The sequence below is a fragment of the Thunnus maccoyii genome, chromosome 10 (assembly GCF_910596095.1).
Source record: "Thunnus maccoyii chromosome 10, fThuMac1.1, whole genome shotgun sequence".
Classification (NCBI taxonomy): Eukaryota; Metazoa; Chordata; class Actinopteri; order Scombriformes; family Scombridae; genus Thunnus; species Thunnus maccoyii.
Genome location: NC_056542.1, coordinates 23,401,573 through 23,425,261, shown reverse-complemented (window position 1 = coordinate 23,425,261; position 23,689 = coordinate 23,401,573). Strand labels below are relative to the sequence as shown.

General features: G+C 37.4%; 1 protein-coding gene across 6 annotated transcripts; it reads right to left on the bottom strand.

The window, feature by feature from the left end:
* Window positions 1-929: 929 nt before the first annotated feature.
* On the bottom strand, window positions 930-22,591 carry ddc (dopa decarboxylase). 6 transcript variants are annotated; one of them, XM_042425106.1, is made up of 13 exons: window positions 22,391-22,591; window positions 20,923-21,036; window positions 20,671-20,790; window positions 11,048-11,182; window positions 9,727-9,870; window positions 9,076-9,142; window positions 7,815-7,909; window positions 6,260-6,327; window positions 5,281-5,357; window positions 4,242-4,261; window positions 4,042-4,140; window positions 1,593-1,694; window positions 930-1,251 (listed from the first exon to the last, which is right to left on the bottom strand). In XM_042425106.1, the coding sequence occupies exons 1-13, from the start codon at window positions 22,589-22,591 to the stop codon at window positions 1,051-1,053; spliced, it is 1,443 nt and encodes a 480-aa protein (XP_042281040.1). In that variant the 3' UTR covers window positions 930-1,050. The 6 variants fall into 6 exon arrangements, with proteins under 6 accessions (XP_042281040.1, XP_042281042.1, XP_042281043.1 ...); XM_042425108.1 differs by lacking the exon at window positions 1,593-1,694; XM_042425109.1 differs by lacking the exon at window positions 9,727-9,870.
* Between the last annotated feature and the right edge of the window lie 1,098 nt (window positions 22,592-23,689).

The window sequence follows — 23,689 nt, the reverse complement described above, 5'->3', positions numbered from 1 at the left end:
TGTTATAATTCTAATAATTGTGAGTATTCTCAGTAAGGAAACTTAAAAGCATTCCTGTGTACCCTAAAAGTAGCATAATTTCATTCTCATCTCACAGACTTACAGTGAAAGAGTGATTATCCTCTGCTGCAGTTTTGGGGAATACTGGCCCATATAGTATGTATACGACACTATGAATTAATATGAATTCTGTGAAATAATATGAATCCAAAAGATTGGCCCTTGCCTGTTGTAATCGCCACTATATATTAAATAAAGCTACTTTTTCCAATAAGGTCATAGATAAATGAATGCACTTATAAAAAGGTTTCAAACCTCAACACTGGGAGCAATAATAGAGTTTTTTTTTTTTTTTTTAATTTCACAATCTCTATGATGCCTTCCATACAGTATACAGTATAACCAACCAGTAATGTGAATCTGATCTTTCTCATACTTTTACAAACACATTCATTTGTAATCCTTCACGTAAACATGTATCACCAAACATATATATATATATATATAAAAGCTGTTTCTTTATGCGTACCCGCATAAATTTGCAGACACACATTGACTCAAAAAATCATTTACACACACAATGTGCAATACATTCATTGCAGAATTCAGTTTGAATTCACCCCAAAGCAAATTTTACACCAAAGACACAGAAGCCGCATAGACAGTAAAGACAGTAAAGTTCAGTATGTTGAGGACAATAACATAATCATTAAGCAATATGAGATAAAAGCTATGTCAGTGGAGGGAGAATGAAGTTCAGTTGCAGATAGAAAATGTGACATTTTGGTTGTTGTTGATGTGTGATTCATTTCTTTTCACATAATTGTGGCATCAGTTCACGTCCACTGCCTACTAGACTGGATAAACTGGCTGCAGACAGAAACATACCTGACTAGAAAGTGAGCTGTGAAATCACCTTTTGTTCCCTTTATGACATTTCATATCTGCAACATGAAACTATTATATATTTATCTTATAATTATCATATAATTATTTTAACTTTGGTCCTTATTCAGGCATCAGAGTGGATTACCCTAACTTGCCTATTAGTCAATGAGCAGGCTCCTGCAGAAGCTCAAAGGTCAGCTGCGTGATGTGCCGCCACGCTTGTTGGATGTGATGTGACTCGGTGCTGCGTGAGCAGATGGCGAAGCGCAGGACAAAGCGACCTGAGAGCTGACAAGGCACCAGGTGGATCTCTCTGCTCTTGGTGATCCTTTTCAGCAAGGTCTGATTCAGCTCATTGGAGCCCTGATAGGAGGGAGCAAGGAGAAGATAATGCTTAACTTACCTTTATAGTAGCCATCATTTTAATACCTAGTAATAAAACTACTGGAAACTTAGATAGGATTAGGGTTAAACTACTGTTTATGTTGCATTTTATAATGTAGCTGTTTCCTGTTTCCTGTGTTCAGCAATGACATGATTATTATTGTAAATGATAATACAATGACTTTTGAACATCTCTATCTTATCTGTACTGCATACGTTCTATACAGTGGCGTGATTGAACTCGTTCAATTGGTGTACAGTCACATTGGAGTTAACAAGGCCTTACACAACAGTATTTATTTAGTGTTGGATGTTGTTACCTTGAGCCTGAAGCAGACTAGTCCCATGATGACCTCAGCACAGATCTCAAACCTCTTGTCGGCTCGTACCAGACTCTCAAACTCTTTGGCCAGGCCCACTTGCTGTAAACAGAATAGATAAATGACAATGCGCTATGACTAATACAAGTTTTGCAATATGTTTTATATTACTGTTATCCATGTCAATAATGTACATTTGCACTGATCTTAATGTCCACTTGTTTTTATTAACCTTATTCATCAGAAACCAGAAGTAATGGTTAAAGGCAAAGGGCACAACTGGTTATATATTTATATAATACAACAGAGCATTTTTTGCCTCACATAAAACCTATTAAAAAAATCACACACAAAGGGTGCAATTTCTTTGATTTTCACTAGATGGCAGTGTTGTATCATTACATGGTGCAATGCTTTCAGTCATAAAGACCTGAGGACTTCTCCCCTTGAGTATCTTCCTCTTAGACTCAGAACAAAGCCATTCTCCTTCATTTGCATAGTGAAACTCCTGTCTATGGCTTACAGGTTAACAGCCATAACCATCCGTAACCAAAAGCATTTACAAAGCACTGCCTGGGAGGCTCAGTTCAAACAAGTTCAAAATCAGGACTCAGTATCCATGGAAAAAGTCTGCATTGATATCTGCTCTCAGGAAATGTCATTGTGCTCCTTTTGAATATATTTTCTAAATGGCATCAAATTTGCTCTTACAATATAATTTACCCACTTGTGATCAAAGAGCCCACTGAGACACTGGGTACATGGTGAAACTCTAAATGTGCCTTGCTGTATGTGATCACAGACGTGAAACAACTTCACTTTTATTGCCATTTCTTCTCTAATGAAGCCAAACACTGGCTTGAATGATCAGCCAGTTATTCACCATCAAAGTGTTATACAATACAAAAAAGTGTTTTGCAAATAATGACCTCAATGTCTGTCTTGCATTTTATGTTTGGTTTTCCCCACTGGGAAAGAGAAAATGAGCACATCACACATGTTGTATTTTCATTTGACACACACTGTCTCTGATATAGCTACAAAGGGCTAAAACATGACCTAAAAACAAATTTTCAAGTGTTCCCATATCTGTCCTGTTCTATCTAATCTAGAAGACAGATGTACAGTAGAATCTTGAGTAGTGTATCATGGGTTATGGCTGCAGGGATCAATGCTGCTTCTGCCGCTTCATTTAAAATGGAGAGTAAACACAAAACAGGCTCATTTGATTGACAGACCAGACTGGAGGGAGGAAGACGAAGATGAGGAGGAGAGACATGAGGCATGAAGGGGTGAAGCAGCAAGAAGAAAAGGCAAGGGGAAAGGGATGGGCATGGCTGGCAGAGGAGGAGGGGTGCAGAAATGTAGGAAAGCTTTGCTATTGAAAGAAGATACAGACCAGACATATATGACTGACAGGATGTGCTGATGGAAGCAGAGATGAGGAGGAAGGGCACTGAAGGGACTTTAGTGTTAAGGAGGATTAGGAGGGGTGAGGCGTGGGAGGAAAAGGATGGCATTTACCAAAAAGACCAGGCATATATGTTTATCAGAAGTGTTTTTTTTAGGTAGAGTAGAAAAGAGATTGCTATCACACATTTGACTTTCAAAACCAACAAATTGCTCCGACCAAACATTAGACTTTTAACACAAAACGAGACACTGCTTGAGATTGTTGAGATTCCATGGATGCCATAAATACACTTACCACCGGAAAACCTCTTATCATTTATCAGTCTGTCTCAATCATTGATAAATCAGTACCCATATGCTTTTTTACAACATCAGCAACAAATTTATATGAACTGTATGAACTATGGCAGTATTCTACACTTCCTCCCCCAACCTTAACCCTGTGATTATTATTATAGCAATGATGACAAAGGTCACCTAACTTTCAGGAAATAGTAACTTTAACCCTTACTATATTTTTCTCCAAAGAGAAAGTGATTATTTTAACACAAACCATGATCTTTCCCCAAACCTAGTGTGCTTTGTGAAAGGTTCACAATTTTTCATGTCTGTCTTTAAGTAATAGGTAGAATCTTTGAATAACAGTAAGTTATGAAAGCTTTGTTTTGGTTTGGTTTTTTTTTGAAAAATTGTGAACCTATCTTATCTTAGAAAACACTCCTATGTGTTGTTCTGAAGTGCACATGGTCAAAAATATATTTGGTCATTTAATTTGGAGGACTTGTTGTTTCTGCATTAAAACATTGGGTTATGTGAGACCAGTGAAAAGATGCATGTAGGGGCTTGAAAAACAAAAGATGATGGCCTGTTAGGGATTGTAATAACCTGTGAAAATGTATAAATTAGTTATGAGATTACTGCAGATATATTACTATTTCTTACAAGCAACCACCTGTCACTGTTCACAGTTTCAGAACACCTTTCCTACATGGACCGAAAGGATTGAGTCGAGTATATTACACATTTGGTCGCTTACCTTGCGTATATGAGCCTGTAGTCCTTTGAGCCCGTACATACGGAAGACAAACCACATCTTTAGTGAGCGAAATCTTCTTCCCAGTGGAATCTGCCAATGCTGTTGGAGGGAGGAGAGCAGGAGAGTGATTGTAGTTTCAATGTCTGCAGCTTTTGATGTTGATTATGGGATTTCATAAAATCAATTATATTTATAATTACCCTGTAATCTGTGACCAGCCCTGTTAAATGAAGAACAGATAGGCAATCAGACAATAAATACAATAAGTAAATACAATATCATACAGTACAAGAACTACACATTTCTCCTGATTGTAGAACAAAAGACTAACACAGATTTGGACAATATTGAACAATATAAGCTTCGTAAATGTGTCTGTTTTAAGGCATTTATATTTTAGATTGTTCATTTGTCCAGGTGTTGCTGTCATTGTGTCCATCCCCTGTATCTCACTGATCACAGCACTGTCAGCCCACACAGACCGCTGGCTACAGATAGCTCATCTCTACAGAATGGAGGCCAGTGTTAGCTGCTGCTAATAACCACTAATTAGATTGAGCCCAGATTGTATGAGCTTTTGTAAGGTGCCTCAAAGTGGTGGGAGGTAGCTGTTTGTCTGCCTCTCTGTCCGCATGTCTTTCAGACAAATTATAGAGTAGATCTGAGCCCATCTGCAGGCTAGCAGCAAGCACATCACCACACACAGTAGAAACAGACACATATACACAGACAATGAATAATATTATGGTAATTTTTTAAATTAAGTCTTACAAGTTTTAATCCTAGATCTTAGGCAACATTTGTAGTCTTATTAACTCTCTCTGACAACACACTCGCACTTCCAATACAGGACAATGTATAATACTAATGAGGTGTGTTAAATTAGGTCACAAATACTGTAAATCAGCTTAACTTCAGCTACAGTAGGATAGGCTTGTGATATTATTAAGGTGGCTCACAGAAGCCAAGGTTTGCACCTACACCCACACGCACCAACACATATTTTTGTACTTTTTTATAATTGTAAGGACCCACATACGTCTTTTTAACCGTGCTTATCTGGATTAGGACACGCTGCACTGCATTTTAAGACACTGGTGCAATGCTTCAGCAGTTATTGTTGAATTGGAAGTGTGTGCATTTTGGCTCAAATGAGCATTTTTGTAGCTGTCAATAATTCATCTATCCTGATCTGTGATCATTTATTCAGATAGTTTAAGCGAAATGACTTTTCTGTACCTGACTCCTGATTTTCATGTTTCAGGTAAAGTGGTTCCATCTTGAAGGCTCCAATAATGTCTGATCTCTTCTTCACCCTGTTGACAGGTGTTGACAAGCAGAACAAAAGTCTTTAAACCAAATATTACTGGATCATTTCATCCTACAAAAGAATAATTGATTAAAATCACATAATAACATGCAAAAAATTATAAAAATGGTGTTTTGTCACTAAAATAAAGTATTATATAATTTGTCAGCAATTATGTCTTCTCCTATGAAGACATATCTTATATTATTACAATTGTGTTTTACTATTCTCATTCATTATCTGTTTGTAGACCAGCCACCACATATGGTTGCAAACAGTTGATAAGGACATCAATAAACGTTTATATATCTGCTATCAGCTGCATTACAGCGTGTTACAATCCATTTATTAAACTTTTGTATACTGCTTATAGATGCTAAATGGGAGGCCATAGAGTAAAATGTCACCAATATCTCAATGGTAACAGGTATCATGTGAAGGGTGACAGACTGAGCCAGAGGTGATGGAAAAAAAAGGTCAAAGAACCTCTTCTCCTCACCACATGTCATGTTTGAAACACCTCTATTTCCGTCTTGTGCAGAGCCTGTCTCGTTTTTGTGTGCTGCTGACAGAAGGGGCAGATGGAAGGCGTAGATCTATTCTTACTGTACAAATGATTGAGGTGTAGATGGATATCAGTTTTGTGATGACACTAACTATTCATTGTTACTTGACGGCACCATGACTCACTGCTGGGGTAAACTGGTAAATTGCATGACAGATGATAGAAGGTGCTAGACACTAAAAATATTATGGATAGCTCTCCTTTTGTTAAACAGGTCTTTGTTTCACCCACTGTATATTGACATACTTTGTATCAACACCAATAATATTAGTATTATTGGATTTTGATAACAGTGAAGAAATTGTAAAAAGTATGACTTATCTGAGGTGAGTAAGACAACTTACCACATGGCAGAGCAGTCAAAGTTGATTAAAAGCCATTTGTGTGCGTTGAAGTTAAAAGAGTCTGCAAACTTTAAAAGAAATAATAGGAAAAAAACTGCAATGAAGCCACATTGTTTGATGTTTCACTAGGCAAATAATAATAAAATATCAAAAATTTACGCAAAACATAAATGGTTTTATTTAATACCAGTGGCTGTCAGTGGACTTGGAAAGATCTAATACAGTTTCCAGAAGCAAATGAAATTGTTGTTTTTTTCATTTATTATTAGCACAATTAGAAATTTTTGTTTTTACAAAAACACACACCATGAAACATGTTTATTTACCATTACTGACGCAGAGACAACCTTTTCACCAAATGCATTATCTAGACTAAAGCAGGCACAATTTATTTGAAATGCAAAAGAGGAACATCCAGCCAGCAGCTCGCAGAGTGCACAGAAATAACCCTTTCCTTAGAGGGTTTATTCAAAGTGAGACAAACCTTTCCTAATCGGTTCTCATCTTTTTGTTGGCTATCTTTTCTAATATCCTTTTCTCTACCTCCACAAATGCAATAACACAGCGAAGGGAGACAATGTGAGACAGACTCCTGGCTGACAGTTGCCATGCTGATTAATTCAAAGAGGGTTGGTTGCCTGCCCGCCCATCACTCATATCCTAGCAACCAACCCTCCAGCAGGACTGCACTCTCATTCAAAAAGACTAGGTTTCCCTCATGTCCTCATCCAATAATTTTCATTGATGTTGTAATGTTTCAAAGTTATATACTATAAGTACAGTATATGAATAGGGATTAAATACATTTGTGCACTTGTAATCCCTCCTCCACTATCTTTAACAACCCTGAATCTTCCACTGCATTAAAAGATAAACATAAAATTGAACGATTATGGGAAGAAAATGTGCTACTGTTCAAATCCAAAAGCTAATTTTACAGTTCAGTCATAGAGAAGATTTAACAACAGTTGGTCCTTTTATGGTTAAGTCTGTTTTCTCTGTCTCCCCACCGAGAAGTGTTTTTTTGAACTTGTGTGTCTAATAAACAGTGATATATAAAGGTCTAACGCTGCCTCAGGAAATTACTCTGTCCTTATCTCTGCGTCTCTGCACAGCTTGGGGAGCAACAGCAGCCCATTCACTCTTGCGTGCTTCCTCCTTGACATTAACGTTTTGCCATTTTCAAACAGAAATAAAGCAGCTGGATATAATCAGTATGCGGTTAGCAGTTACCTTCATAGATGTTATGAGTGATATTTTACAAGCAATTGAACAGAAATGGGTTCTCTTGTCATTCAGCGCCAACATATATTTATGCAGGTGGATGCACACTTGAAGGTTTTGACCTCGCTTAAACCATATTTAACCTCTCTTACGCATATTTGGATGATCAAAGTTAAAATCTTACTGCGTCATTTGTTTCATGAGAATTCTTAGAGCAACCTATTTACAGACATTTTGCTAAGAAGCTAAAACATTGTTAACAAAACATAGTATTGTGTTACAGTGTTCATGCACTATACATGAGCATAAATGTTTGCATATTTTTACATACCTCAACGCCGTTCAACAAATGCCTAAATTCAGGACAGATAAATGCACTCCCAGCATACGCTGCATCAATGTGCATCCACATATTTTCCTTATTACCTGGAACAGACAAGAGACAGAGAGGTTCTTAACATCTGCTTTTGTCAGTATTAAATAATATTGTTTAACTACAAACACATAGATTCATAAGTTATTCTTTGAGGAAAAAAAACACATGAATCTTTCATTCTAAGCGTTGTATAATTAACGATTGTAAAAAAATAATACTGAATATTTGGAGGGCTGAATGAATACACTTTTGTTTTTGTTTCACACACACACTCAAGCAGTAGGGGAGAACGGGGTAACATGAGCCACTTTTTACATTTGGTGATTTTACTGCAAAATTAAAGTGTATTTGTTTCAAATAATAGTAACTATATATACCTCAGGTTGTTGTGTACCCATGGAAATTCAAATAAGTTATCTAATTGTTATGGTTTTAGAACAATTACCCATCAAAAAAAGTTAGTCCTATGGCACAACTTACCCCAAGGTAGGGGTAAAATGAATATGGTGATGGGGTAAATTGAGCGCTCTACGGGTAAATAGTGTTACCATTAAATACTGATATAAAAATTACACAAAATCAAACAAATTTGAGATAATTTTGAACTTTATTAATGCCATCAATTTAACAAAGGCAAAAACTCATACTTTTCAGTAAAATTATATGTTTGTGTCCTGTTGTTCAACATGTTACCTAAACACTTTCAGTAAAGATTTAACTGTGAGTTTTGTGTGTTAGCCACAGAAAGAATGTGTGTGTGTAAAACTTATCTTTTTTAATTAAGATACAAGACTTTAGTAACATGATGAATTCACTTGGCATGACAAAAATCTTTTTTTTTGCTCTGTTTTGCTGACCACTCTCTCCATGTGCTTAAGTCCAAGATGGATTGAGTGATGTGAACTATACTTTCTTAATTTGTGATCACATGATTACATTTGCTTATGGTTACCTAGATAAAGGGGGTGGCTCATTTTACCCACTGGCTCTATTTACCCCATTCTCCCCCATGGTTGCGGGAAATAGGAGTCCCTTACATACACCCTATGGATATGTATTTTTCATCTAAATATCCTCACCCTTTTTAATTCAAAGCTAGTCACAACTTACAGTAACACAAAATAAGTGTGTATAAAGCTAAGAAAGGATAAATGTGTGTGTTGTATAGCGAATAAAGGAAACGAAATCAAGTGTGTGCTGCTAATAGTTGACTCACATATGGGCCCCAGCTCGGTGATGTGATCAAAAGCACATGATGGAGTGGTGCCGAGAGTTGCGCAGAACTGCAAAACACAAACAAACAAATCATAAAAGCCTCTGTGATAATTGTGACAACAATGACAATGACAGGTTTGATCTAAATAATTTTGTACAGGAAAATAAAATACAAATTCACAATCGCTGCAACTAACATACTGTCTTCCAAAGAAGCAAAGACATCAGTTTCTTATTCAAACATAGATCCAGGTATCATTTAGGACACACACAGATGATTCAGAGCTATAGGATCACTGCAGCCCCCTGAATATTGGTAATTGATGGTGATCTGTAGGTCTACATGAGACATGGATTATGGTCCCTAACCAGATAGACATACATTAGGTTCAACAGAAACAATGTTATCTTTCAACAGAACCCTCAGGGCATGTACAGCAGTATCACAGACAAATTGTATCATTGTGGCAATCAGTGAGCGGTTGTGCAACTGGTTGTAAGGTTTACATGAGTAGCAAAAGCAATCCAATGACAGACGTGTGTAATGCAATGAAAAAATGAACCATTTTTAATGTTGGACGTGCTGCGCTATGTGTCTGTCTGTGTGTGTTAGCTCTGTGATAGGTGGATGTAGATTTGTGTCTTTTCTTACATAAAAAGGGATGAGTCCTGCTGCTTTGTCCTCCTCCACCATCTTCTTAAGGATGTCCCCGGTAACAGCGTAACTGTTGTCTGTGGGAACTTTCCTCATCATCACTCCTCCAATTAGACCTGCACGCTCCACTGAGGAATGAGCCTGAGTAGATAAGAGATAACATTTGTGAAAAACATAAAGAAATTGAGTTGTCACCAGAACATCACAAGGTTGAATCCTCTCTCACTTTTGATGAGAAGATGAACAGCAGCTTTTTTCAATTTTATGATATCTTATAAATGATTTTATATGGTAAAATATTTGATAGATAAAAGGTTAAGATACTGTATGATAGTGCAAACCTTATAAAACTTAAATTCATCTTTGACTATCAGTGCTAACATTCAGATCTAAAATGAGTCTTACATTTATCAAATATGATTAATTATACAATATAAAATAATATAAAATAAAATAGAATTATATATTAATTTTAAATGGAAGTAAGTTTTAAACAGTAGAACACTTTAAACTGTATTTTGAATTTCAACGTTATTATATGTCATGAGGTCTTTCCATCAGCAAGCAAGAGCCACACTTTTGTTAATATTACTGCTTTTCAGCTAGAAAAAGAGTCCAAATGACACCTAGAGTCAAGAGGCAGATTTCATCAAGATTTCTCCCATGTTGTGGTCTTATCTTAAGATTTATCTTTAAGACAAGTCTGTACCATTCCAAGCCAGAGGACTTAATTTATTCTTGATCATCAACAACAGATTACAATGTAAAAAGAAATGCATATGTACTTTAGGGATGAACCTGGACAACAGAACGCTGTTCTTAAACAGCAGTGGAAGCTCACTCTGTAAAGGTCTATGTGGCCCTCAGGCAACTTCATAACCCAATCACAAAGTCAGCCTGGTATTAAACCCGATCAGTGCTAGCTACTGCCTGACTGACCTTCTGTCTCATCCAATCACTGAAAAACTCATTCACTATTACTGAGGTAACCTTTAATGATCTGAGTTCACTTGGACTGCTGTTGAGTGAGACCATTTACAGAAGTCAACATATTTGCAGAAACTTTGCAAATGCACGGTTGCATTGCATTTTCATTTATTTTACGGTACTGCCAATTCACAACTTAATGAATTTACATTTGATTTTAAGGTTTTAAATTTTTTTGTGATTGATGAAAGCCTTTTTAAAAACAAAATAATTTACATAAAACTGTGTGTAGAGTCACATATTTGGGTAAAATTAAAGGAATCAAAGTTCCAGCAAAGCCTCTGCTATACAGATAAACTGGACATAAATTTAAATGTATTTTTGTGCTTACTTGGTCAGATGTGTACGCCACCAGTTTGGAGAGGATTTCAGCCTCTGACTTTTCTGGATTGGAGGCCAAGACCCATCGGATTGCTTTACAACGGGCAGCGAGCAAGGACATCAAGGTTGCCTCACTGGCTGTGCTCTGTTGAAGAATAAGAGGAAACTTGTAAAGCAATGCTCCGCTGTTTTGGATTTCATACTAAACTTGAATGTTACCTGTATTTACAAAAACAAAAACATCAAGTATTTCAAGAAGCCAGCAGCCCTGTTTTTTTTTAAATGGACTTTTAAGTTGAGCTCCCAGGGGGATCAGTGTTGTTTCAGTACCCGCAGTGACAACTTGTTGGCCAGTGAAACTGAGGCTGCTGCAATTTGAAAATGATTTTGAACATAATCCAGACATGTGAATTGAAAATTAAGCATGATTCAGCTACTGCATGGCCTAAAATATATTCCGAAGCAAATTCAGGTGGATAGTCATGACTGATTTTGATGTTTACAGAAAAGCTGTGCAGGTTTTCCATCTTTAGGACCTGAGTTGTCCTTTGAGTGGTGGATTAATCCAATCAGTCACAGTATGAAGGGTTCATGTTGATGTTTGGGCAAAGTTGTCATGCATGTGTTGGTTGTTGAAAAGCTATACATATTTAACCCTCTGGTCTTGTTCAAAATCACTATCCTCTCAGCCAACATTTGTTTAACCAACATCAGTTCTTGTCATACATATAGAATATCCATTCCTTTTCAGGATTTTAACCCTTCAAATGCCAGTTTGTTTGAAAATTAACCTCAAAATCAAGTATTATCCATATTCTCAGTGCTAGTGTTTTCTCTTGTATAATGAATAACACAGTCTGGGATATGTTACTAATTAACAACAACACTGATTATTATGCATTGTTATTTTTGTGCAGAGAAAGCAAAATAGACAAAACTCCCACTCAGCTTGTTCGTGGCCAAAAATGGCCACCTCTTGTTTACATTCCGAAAATGCTATAGAAACACTATATATTGATATTATTTTCTACTTTCACTGGTTATTTTTTTTAATTGGCATCATTCGTGATCATGGAATCCAAATTTTTATCAATGCCAGAATTTTAACCCTTTAAATACCTTTAAATACCACACCCATCCACTCCTCACACCTCTGCCTCCCATGCAGGTTTGTGTGGGTGCACAGTAGCTGAACCATCTCCTCTGTTATAAACAGGTCAAAAGCAGACCTAAGGCTGCTGATGCAGGCAACTGTATGCAGGGTGGGCCCTGGGGTGGTACCAGTAGGTACTGGATTGTAGTGCAGGGTCTCCTCAGCGGTGGGAAACCACATAATTTTCCCATTAAGAGACATCCACCCAGCCGAAAGCTCCATTCCCATTCTCCGCGCAACCCAATCACATTAAGAAAACGTTGACATTGAATATTTCTGCAAACCACAGAAACGTTGAATATATACGTTTCAACACGTGTAATACGTATCATATCAACATTTCTACAAACGTACCGTACTAACATTTCTACCCGTTGAATAATGATGTTTTATGGTGTGACAATGCTGTGGTTAAGGTCTGGTTGAGTTTAGGCACAAAGACCACTTGGTTAGGGTTAGGGAGAGATCATGGTTTGGGTTAAAATAAAAAATAAAATAAAAACGGCCGATGTCTCACTAAAAACATCCGCTTTTGTCGGTTGAAATGGGAAGCGGGCATTGGTTTCGAGGTGGTCTCGAATCATGTTCTCTGCTGATTTCCAACTTGCTGCCGAGAAACTTACTAACCATCCACCAACCTGTCCTCCTCCTAATAGGAAAGATCAACTCATATAGATCTCGTGTGAACTACGTCACTTTAGAAATGTTGAGATGATGCGCATTTAGGAAATGTTGATGTGATACGTTTTGTTGAAATGTTAATATGCTACGTTTTGTTGAAATGTTGAGATGATACATTTTGTAGAAATGCTGATATGATACGTTTTGTTGAAATGTTAATATACTACATAGATATTTGGGTGTGTAAGGGCTATTGTGTAGTTGCATGTAGCAGGAACAAAGCCACAGGTGCTTTCAACATGTAGATCAAAGGCAAGTTTACCTGGGAAACCCTCAAAGCTGAATAGTCTGCATCAACAGAAATTCACTGCAACTTGGAGGAAGGATACATCATAATTGATTTCACTCTATCTTGCAAATATATATTTGCGCTGCAGTTTCACACACATGAGCTTTTTTTTCATGCACACACAAAAATCATTATCTGACATCCTTAAAATTACACCTATGTCAAAATTGTGTCATTCATTTGCTTAAGTGGAGTGCAGTAAGCCATCGTACACCCCTACTGGAAACTAAGAATATTACATGAATTTGCTCCCTAGGCCAAAAATTGACCAATGACACTATCTAATGGAAAACATTAAAAACCATAAATTTCAAGTGTTGAGTTCAGAATGAAACCCATTTTACCTACATTGCATGATTTAATACTGTAAATAATAATGGGTTTCAATTGGCCAAAAGTGGCTACGATATAGCCAAGTGGTAGTATTGGATGTATACAGCATATTATAGACATATTTAAAGAGCTGAAGTTAAAAATAGAAAAATCAGAAAAAAATCCACACCCTTGGGAAATTTCATGTCATATACATTAACACAGCTAAAATGGTCAAAAATAACCTTTTTTAACATCTATGCCCCACCAGGCTCGGATTGGAAGTTTTATAGACAGATGTTTGATTTGATGACACTAGAGGCAGAGGGTATTTTGATTGCGGGAGGTGATTTGAACCAGAGGCTAAACCCACAGCTGGATGCCTCAAGAGGTGGGATACAAAAAAGTGCAATCAGTAAAAAAATTAAGATGATGATGTCTGAACTGGGAATTGTAGACATTTGGAGGGATCTGAATCCCACAAGTAAGGATTACACCTACTATTCACCACCACACAACATACACACAAGGATTGATTATTTCCTGATGTATAACAAAGATAGATGTAGGGTAGAAAAATGTGATATAGGAGTGAGGGATCTATCAGACCATAGCCCTCTTTACTTAACACTACGTCTGGCGAGCGAGAAAAAAACAACAATCTGGAGATTAAACTCAAACATGTTAAGAGGACACACAAAGGAGGAAATAGTGAAGGAACTTCAGACATATATAGAGGATAATGACAATGGTGAAGTGTCTCCGTCTGTACTGTGGGATGCATGTAAGGCCGTGATGAGAGGGAAGCTAATAGCCAAATCAGCATACTTAAAAAAGATGAGACAGCAACAACTTGACACATTAAAATCAGATCTAAAAAGGCTAGAAAGAGAACATAAAGATAAATTGGAAGAGGACATATATCAGGAAATAAAAAGAAAGAGGGCAGAGATAAATGAGATTTACACACAGGAGATCCAAAAAAAACTGTTATTTACAAAACAAAGATATTATGAAGTGGGGGGTAAGTCAACAAAATTGCTAGCATATAAACTGAAAAAACAGCAGGCAAAAAATAACATTTACAAAATAAGAGATCCGCATACAAGATCAACAGTGGATAAAACAGAGGAAATACAAAGATGCTTTGAAACTTATTATAAAAACCTATATGCCCAACCGAAAGCTAGTGATAAAACTCAGATGGATCAATTTTTGGAGAACTTAAATTTACCAAATGTAACAGAAGAACAGAATGAGGCTCTAACTGCTGAAATTACAGAAGAGGAAGTTAACAAAGCAATCTCAAATCTTAAGGCCAACAAGTCCCCGGGTGCAGACGGATATACGGCAGAATGGTACAAAATATTTAAGGCAACATTAATCCCACTTCTGCGGAAGGCATTTAACTGGGTGTTGAAGGAGGGGGAAATTCCTCACTCATGGAGAGAAGCCATCATCTCTGTAATTCTGAAGGAGGGAAAGGATGAGCAGGAATGCTCCAGTTATAGGCCTATTAGCGTCCTCAACCAAGATTATAGATTGTTTACAGCCATTTTAGCCCGACGACTAGAAAAAATTCTGCCAGAAATAATACATTTAGACCAGACGGGATTCATAAAACAAAGACAGACGCAAGACAATATCAGGCGCACCCTACACGTTATGCAACATGTAATCAAAAATAAAATAGAGACAGTAGTGGTGGGAATAGATGCAGAAAAAGCTTTTGATTCGGTGGGGTGGGACTTCCTATATAAAGTGCTGGATCGGTTCAGTTTTCATAAGACATTTATTAAAGTCATAAAGGCCCTGTATAATAAACCAACAGCAAGGATCAGGATCAATGGGAGTCTTTCAAAGTTTTTTACACTAGAACGAGGCTGTCGTCAAGGTTGCTCAGCGAGTCCTCTTCTCTTTGCTATATTTTTGGAACCTCTAAGCAATTGGATAAAACACAATGAAAATATTACAGGTGTAGATATAGGGGGAGGGGTACAAAAGATAGCTCTATTTGCAGATGACATACTAATGTATTTAACAAGCCCAGATACGTCCTTCCCTGCACTTATGACAACCCTCACAAACTATGGTCATTTATCAGGCTATAAAATAAATATACAAAAAACTCAGGTTATTACTTTCAACTATAGACCAGGCCAAGCGATCAGGGATAATTACAAAATTAATTGGGAATCAAAATCATTAAAATATTTGGGAGTAAATCTACCTCAAGACTTGGGACAACTGAAGTCCATCAACTATGATCCATTGCTTAGTAGAATTAAATCAGATATCAACAGGTGGAACCTGATACCATATATGAGCATTACACAAAAAGTGGAGGTGATAAAAATTAATGTACTGCCGAGGATTTTATACCTGTTCCAGAGTCTACCAGTGGAGTTAAAAGAAGACGAATTTAGGGAATGGAATAAAATGATTTCTAGATACATTTGGCAGGGGAAAAGACCGAGGATCAGGTACAGAACGCTGCAGTTACCCAAAAACAAAGGAGGGTTAGGACTTCCATGCCTGAAGAGCTATTACCAAGCTGCACAAATAAAAACATTGTTGAATATATACAATCCTTACTACTCGGCGAGATGGAAAGAGATAGAGGCCGGCACAACAGATGGGGTCCCAATACAGGCTATAATAGGGGATAGTAACCTGAGAAAGCATATTAGAGAAGGGGCAAACCCATGGATGGATATATCATTGAAGATCTGGTTCAAATTAATTGTGGAAAATGACTTGAAAACTCAAAGTAGATTATTAAGATGGATTGGGTTTGATTCTGAATTCATGCCAAATAGACTAGATAAGAGTTTTAAAAATTGGGAAAGGGGACCTACAATATTCCTGGAGCTCTTAAGTAAGAAGAAAATCAAAAGTTTTCAGGAGCTAAAAGACCAATATCACCTAACAAATTCGGATCAATATAGGTATTTGCAATTACGGAACTATCTGGAGCATACAATGAGGGGGGTCATAAGCGGGAGGAGGACAGAAATTATTGAGATGTTTACTGCAACATATGAATCAAAATTGGGAACGAAGCTTATCTCAAGACTATATAAGGCAGTGGAGGACTTAAAGGGAACAGACACAGTGTATATAAAAGAGAGGTGGGAGAGGGATGCAAATATTGTTATATCAATGGATGAATGGGAAGAGATAAATGAACAGCAATGGAGAACAACCTGTTCTTTATCTTGGAGAGAACATGGGTGGAAGAATATTATAAGATTTTTTAGAACACCAGCACAGTCAAAGTATCACGATACAAAGTGCTGGAGATTGTGTGGAGCTGAGAAAGCTGACCACTTCCATGTGTTCTGGAGTTGTCCCTCCATTCGCACCTACTGGCAGGGGCTTAAAAAGTGTATGGATAAAGTATTGAAGGTAAATCTTCCACTTACATTTGAGGTGTTATACTTGGGGATATTGGGCATAGATTTAACAAGATTTGGGGACAAATATATTTACAGAATAATGCTGATTGCAAGTAAAAAAGCGATTACCAGAAAGTGGTTGAAGAATGAGGTACCTAAGGTCGAGGACTGGGTTGAGGTTATGCACAATATATATGGGATGGAAAAGTTAACTTTCTCTGTGAGACTGGAGAGAGACAGATTTGAAAGAATTTGGGAAAATTGGATAGAGTACATAAAACCAACTAGATCAGACTTTATTTGAGATGTACATCATAGGAACAAAGACCCCTAGTTCATATTTCATAGCTACAGATGTTGAAAGGTTCTGTTTTCTTTTATGGTTCGTTTGTTTTTTTTTTAAATTTTATGCTATTTCACAATATCTGCATAATCGATTACATGGTAGAACTCTGTTAATTCAACTGGCCATGAGGTATGGAAGACTGTGAATAACTGTTGTGCTTTGGACATGTGTATATGTATCCATGTGTGGATATATAGCCAGAGGTATATGAATAATATATTCTATATTTTATTTTATTTTACTTTTCCTCTTGATAGGTATGAGTAGGCACAGTTGTTCTCTATCTGGATCCAAAGTAAAAACTAAGGAAGACTGTCATGTTTAAATGAATAATATTATAATATTAGGAATGGAGAAAAGAATACGTCATTGTGTACCAGTTGTAAGCAGAATGTATGTGAAAACGGCAAATAAAAAGAAAATTTAAAAAAAAAAAATAAAATGGTCAAAAAAAAGAAAGCGAAGTGGCCACAAATGGCCAGCATAGAGACCAGAGGGTTAAATAGTATGTTAGCTACTGACTGCTGCTGTGGGACTGGACTTCCCAGCTACTACAGACACGATATGGAGTTTCCATGAACTAACTACACTTTTGTCTGTGGAGATACATTATTTTTGCTTTCTCTAAGCCTGTAGTGTGTGTGTGTGTGTGTGTGTTACTGTTCACACACACAAACACACAGCAGCACATCGAGACATTTTGCTCTGTTGGATATTTCCTTTGATTTCTGTGACACCTCTGCATCTTCACTGGAAAAGTAAATCACTGTATTTCTAAACTGTGGTGTGAGTCATCATCCAGCAGACCTGATATGGTGAGAATTGTTTGAGGCCATATAATGTAGTGAAGCGTGCGTTCTGAGGCATCTGGGGGCATTATCGCAAGACAGTCAATGAAAGGTTCAAATTGTTCAGTCAATAAACACAAATCCAACAGACAAGCAGGAAACAAATACAAATTGTGTGGAAACAAATAAAGAGGCAGACTAAAATAAAGCCTGACCTTTGAGAGGTTAGAGATCCACAGAATGGATCAATCAATCAACCTACCCATCAAACCACTGTGATTATCAGGATGCTTCAGCTCTAAGGAATTGAACCAAATGAAAAAAACTGCCTCAAAATGACAACAAAAGCAAACTCAGGCTTTCAAATGTACCCAAGTGTACTTCCTGTCCTTTCACTGCTTACAGCATACAAAGCAATACCCTGAGAATTAACCATGCACACACAGCAGCACAGTAACACACTCTGCTCTTTTTCAAATGTAACCAAGTAAGCATTTTACCATTTAATGCTTATTTTCCCTTCATCAGCTGAAAAGAAAATGGTACATTTATTTATAATTAGCACAATTGCCCTTAAGGATACAAAGTGATGCACTATTCTGCTGCTAAAGATGATGCATGCAGTAAAAGATGAATGATAGAATGATTATTCTTTCTTATTTAATGTATTAGTTGATTATGTAATCTTTTGTCATTTGTGAGTCTATTTTAATCTTTTAATCATAGGCAAAGTGTGTTTTTCTGACACACACTCTGATAAAAAGGGGAATCTAAGGTCACCAGAGTGTCTTTTTGAAACCATTCCCATTCTCCTTTGTGTTGATATAAGGTTTATAATAATAGGCTGACAATGTGCTGTCACAACACTCATTAGCCCTGCTGCAGTGAGAGGAGGCCCATTCGTTGCCATAGTGAGCTGGTAAGCTGCACTTAAAAAGGAGAGTGGCAAGACAGAAACAAAAACACGATGAATCAGATGAGCACACACGCAAACACATCCTCACACTCAGGTGGTCACAATAGAAGAGGCATGAAATGATCCATCATCAGAGTGCACTCTCATGCTCCAGTATTCAACATGAACACACACACACACACACACACACACACACACACACACACATAGATAGCTTCCGCTGCTGCTGCTACTGCATTTCTGTCAATGAAACACTAAACTAATGCTTAGCCTTTTGCCACGCAAGACAATCCCAGCACCATCACCGTCATCTCCGTCTACCTGTGGATGGCATAAAATGTGATAAAATGTAATTTCCCACCAATTTTCAGCTGGTGTGAGCCAGGTAGAAAAACAGAGGAAAAATCCATAGTAGACAAATTGATGATGAATGTGTGTCCAGGAGCACTCAGGTTTGAGTGTTTGAGAAAAACAGAGGAAAAATCCATAGTGGACAAATTGATGATTGATGACTCAGTTGTGAGTGTTTGAACACCTTTGCATATTTTGAAAGTCAAACTGGCAAGTAAATTCGGGAAATTACACGCTTACAAATACTAACAGAAATCGAAAAAGTCATAGTTCCTGTAATCCTGAGGCGGTGACTTGGCTTTAGATGTGTGGTGGAAAAACTTCAGATGGATCAATAAATCTTAAGGTCTTTCTGTTTATCCTGCAGGTGGATTGTTAGTACAACCTGGGACACTTGGTTCCTCCTCTGTTTGGTTTGGTTTGGTTATGTTACTTGCTTGCATGCACACATCTTCCACTCATGAACATCACACTTCTGACTTTGCTGACAACCACGGTCCACAGTCCACAGTCTTTAGACGTGTGGTGGAAAAACTTCAGATGGATCAATAAATCCTAAGGTCTCCCAGGACATATGTGCTCCAAAAATACACAGAAACTATCTTCAATGTGAAAAGATTTACTGTGTATCAAGTGCAATACAAGTAAACCGAGGCTTCATCCATGGATGAAAAAACCTAATGCCAGATCACAAAACATTCCCCTAATGCGGAGACTATTTTCTAGGGCTCCACCTCATTCCTACCAAATCATTCAAATATCATAAGTGCTCATCGGCCAGTAGACAAATATCATGAGCGCTTACCTGTCCATGACTCTAAAAGACATCATTCTACACACTGTACCTGTGCTGACACAAACCTAACTGTTTACACAAGGAAATTACTCTTCTACACATGTTCTGAACTAAGGAAGACTATAAATGTGAGAAGAAGTTGGTTGACGTGACTCCTTGGACTGCCTGAGAACATTTGTGCAGAGTAATGTCTTTGTATTGACCCCTGCTGGGTCATCTGGTGTTGCTGTGTGGTTCACCTGCTGTCTTTCTGTTCATCCTGCAGGTGGATTGTTAGTGTAACCTGGGACACTTGGCTCCTCCTCTGTTTGGTTATGTTACCTGCTTGCATGCACATATCTTCCACTCATGAACATCACACTACTGACTTTGCTGACAACCACAGTCCATACTTTAATTACTTAAGTTACCTTTTCATTTGGCTTTTATTTGGTTAATTGGTTCAATAAACTATTCTTTTGTTAAAGTTCAACATGGTTTGTCTCCCTTTTGTTGTGGCCACTTGAGTCAGGTCATAACAGGTTCAAGAACAGAAAAAACAACATCCTGGAGTGACTAGTTTGTGAGTTAACACAGACATAAATTCACAAAAATGACACTTACCTGGATGACACCTCCTCCGTGGCCTTGAGTCCCAGCTATAAAACACTCAGGTAGTTGTAGCATCTTCCCCAGCCAATCTAACATCACTGTCTCCAGCTCTGTACAGGCTGGGCTGGCAGCCTGAAAACATGTACCCCAAAATACAAACAAAAATCAAAAATGTTCTAGATTTGGATAGAAATATGAACTAAAGATACAGGCAGACTTGGAATACAGAGTCAGATATAGAGACGGTAAAAGCAAGAGAGTTACCCAAGAGAATCCAATACAGCCAATGGCTCCACACAGCATGTCGGCCAACATGGCAGGATAAGAGGAAGCCGCTGGAAAATAGGCATAGAAGTATGGACTGTGCCAGTGGGTGACCTGGAATCATCAAAACATGCAAATGCTTTGAAAACAAGACCAACCTTAGTTCTTCATTGGAAACAAGTGGCTTTAATTACTAATGTTAGGCTAATTTGCTAGCATAAAGTTCTTGCCAGCCTCCATGACACAACAGGTTTTTGGAAGTGACCTGGAATATTCCTCACTCCCCGTGGTTTATCACAGAGAGTGTTTTCACTGACTGGCACTTATTTAGGTACGAAGAAATTAATAAGTGAAATAAACTGCTGTAGATTTCGATCGTGATGGAAACCTGCACACACAATACAATCATCAAACACCCATTGCATGTTTTTTCCAGTGTGAGTCATCAATTTAGACTAGTTAAAGCTGCTACTATGTACTGCCTTTGGTCATGAAATGGAGGTGTTGGAGACACACTATTGGTCCAAAATCACTTGCATGATTTTAAAAGTTAGGTTGAGGGGTTTCCAAAACCACCTGTGTTGATCACAGAGCAACCGAATACTGCAATGTTTATTATCAGGTTCAGTGGAAATCACAGCTCATGGAGAATTGGATAAAAGTTCATGGCACACAGACAGACAAACACCTTTGCATGTTTCCAACTGCCATTTTGTTTTGGTTGTGGGGAGAAAACAATATAAATACAGGAGAACATGCCAACTCTGTGAGGAAATTAGGCTTAAACCAAGGACATGCTGGCTGAAGGTAACAGTGCTAACCACTGAACCACCATGTTGCAAGAAATAATTGTTGCTCTAATTGATTCAATAGCAGTGGACATAAGGGGAGTAGATTTAATGTAGGTTATTTCATGCAATGTTGAGATAAATTACCTCAAGATTACTTGGTTTGCAGCATGAATGTCTTAACAAAATGCTTTGCAGGATCTTCTCTCACTCTCAGGATCATTTCATATATCCCTATCTTTCCTTTTTGACAACCTCAGATTTGTCATGACTATTATAATTCCATTTTATTTCACCTTTGCTTGACTGAGATGGGATGAAATGAATGGAGTAATGCATTAAAATGAACTGTTGCTGGGTATCATTGTTAAAAAGCTTCTTGCATCATGGGATGAGATTTTTTATTAATTAATTAATTTATTTTGCTTTATTAGTGGTTTAGCAAATTTGTGAGATAAACATATGGTCTGAAGTCCCAAGTAGTAATGTAATCAGATTACTCCAAAAGATCTCTGAATTTATGGACATGATTCCACATGAGAGAAGCTGCCATCTACAGTATTACTTTCCTTAAACAGACCTAAAAGACTGATTTTAGTTACACTGTCAGAAGATCACAAGAGATTCTGTGCATCTACAATGTCGTGTATGTCAACAAATCAGCAAAAGTATAAGCTCACCCCTGGCATTACGACCCTCTCCACGTCTTTCATAATATCCTCATATGTCTCTGGCTCCAGTGGAGCCTCAGTGGGGATCAAGGAGCGAAGATACCCAGGTTCCACATCTGGGTAAACAGGTCGCTGTTCCAGGTTCTCCAGGTAGTCAGCCACATAATCCACCATCTCCCTCCCTCTGCGCCGGAACTCTGCTACATCCATTGGTACCACTGAAATACAGCACAGAAACACATTGTCTTCTCTTCTCAAGTATTTGTTGTTGATATTTTAACTGGTTGGATGCAACATCTTGATGATTTTTTTTAAAAATAGCACACACACACAAACACACAACAGATTAATTTAAATGGTCAACTATACAACAGTTGCTGGGTTGCTAATTTCAAACTGTTTATTTTAGAATTGATATTTAATCTGATTATTTGCTGACATTTTCATTATTAACATCTTGATTTACAGTAATTCCTATTACTGTGGTATGGCTTGCATAGTAGGGGCCAAATTAACAGCACACATTGACTAAGCTGTTTTGAGTGCACTGTACTTTTAGAAGAGTGTTGTGGCATGCAGAAAAGCTAAATTTAAACATAGGTAGAATTAATTAAGAGTCAAGTATACAGGTCCAATAAAGGCTGTAAAAAGTCAAGAATTTTGTTATTTGGAGGCTTCTTCATTCTCTACCCATCCAAGATTGGTTTGAGACTTTAACTTTCCTCTCGACTCACAGTCTGGTATTTAGTCACCTTTGTTTTCTCTTAATTTTGACGTATATGCATACATACATATATATGACGTAAATAAAAGATAAGTGAAATTCCCCAAGTGCGGTGGTTTTGACTGGTTAATTTTTTTCCCATCATAGATAATGAGATATATGATTCTGTTTGCATTTACAGAAAAGTAGTCGTACAATATGAAGTACAATACACCCACACACACACACACACAGCCTCAGCCAGGTTCCTTGACACAATTTATATAAGCTTGAACGATTTAAATGTGTGTATAAACCCTTGACCCTCTTACCAACACATTAAGCCAGTCTGATGATAGCTTTATTTCCTTTTACTTCATTGACTGACGTGAAAAGAAAAGCTTGGTAGCAAAAATCATTTCCATTTCTATAGCAAGTTTATAGTCTATTCATACAAACAGTTGTAAAAACTCTCATAAATGGCGTGCCAAAGGGCAACAGAGCCCCATTAAGATTTCCCTGATCTCATTAATTCATTCTCATTTTTTTGCAGTTACAGAAGAGTTTTATTAGGGTATGCTACAGACGTAACTGACATACAACTT

Excerpts from the sequence above, each read along its gene's own strand:
- ddc (XM_042425106.1), bottom strand. The coding sequence starts at position 22,591 with ATGGATGTAGCAGAGTTCCGGCGCAGAGGGAGGGAGATGGTGGATTAT. Across the intron at positions 11,183-20,670 it reads ACGGAGGAGGTGTCATCCAG|AGCACAGCCAGTGAGGCAAC; the intron begins GTAAGTGTCATT and ends ATTCTTCAACAG. Across the intron at positions 9,871-11,047 it reads TGGCGTACACATCTGACCAA|GCTCATTCCTCAGTGGAGCG; the intron begins GTAAGCACAAAA and ends TTATCTACTCAG.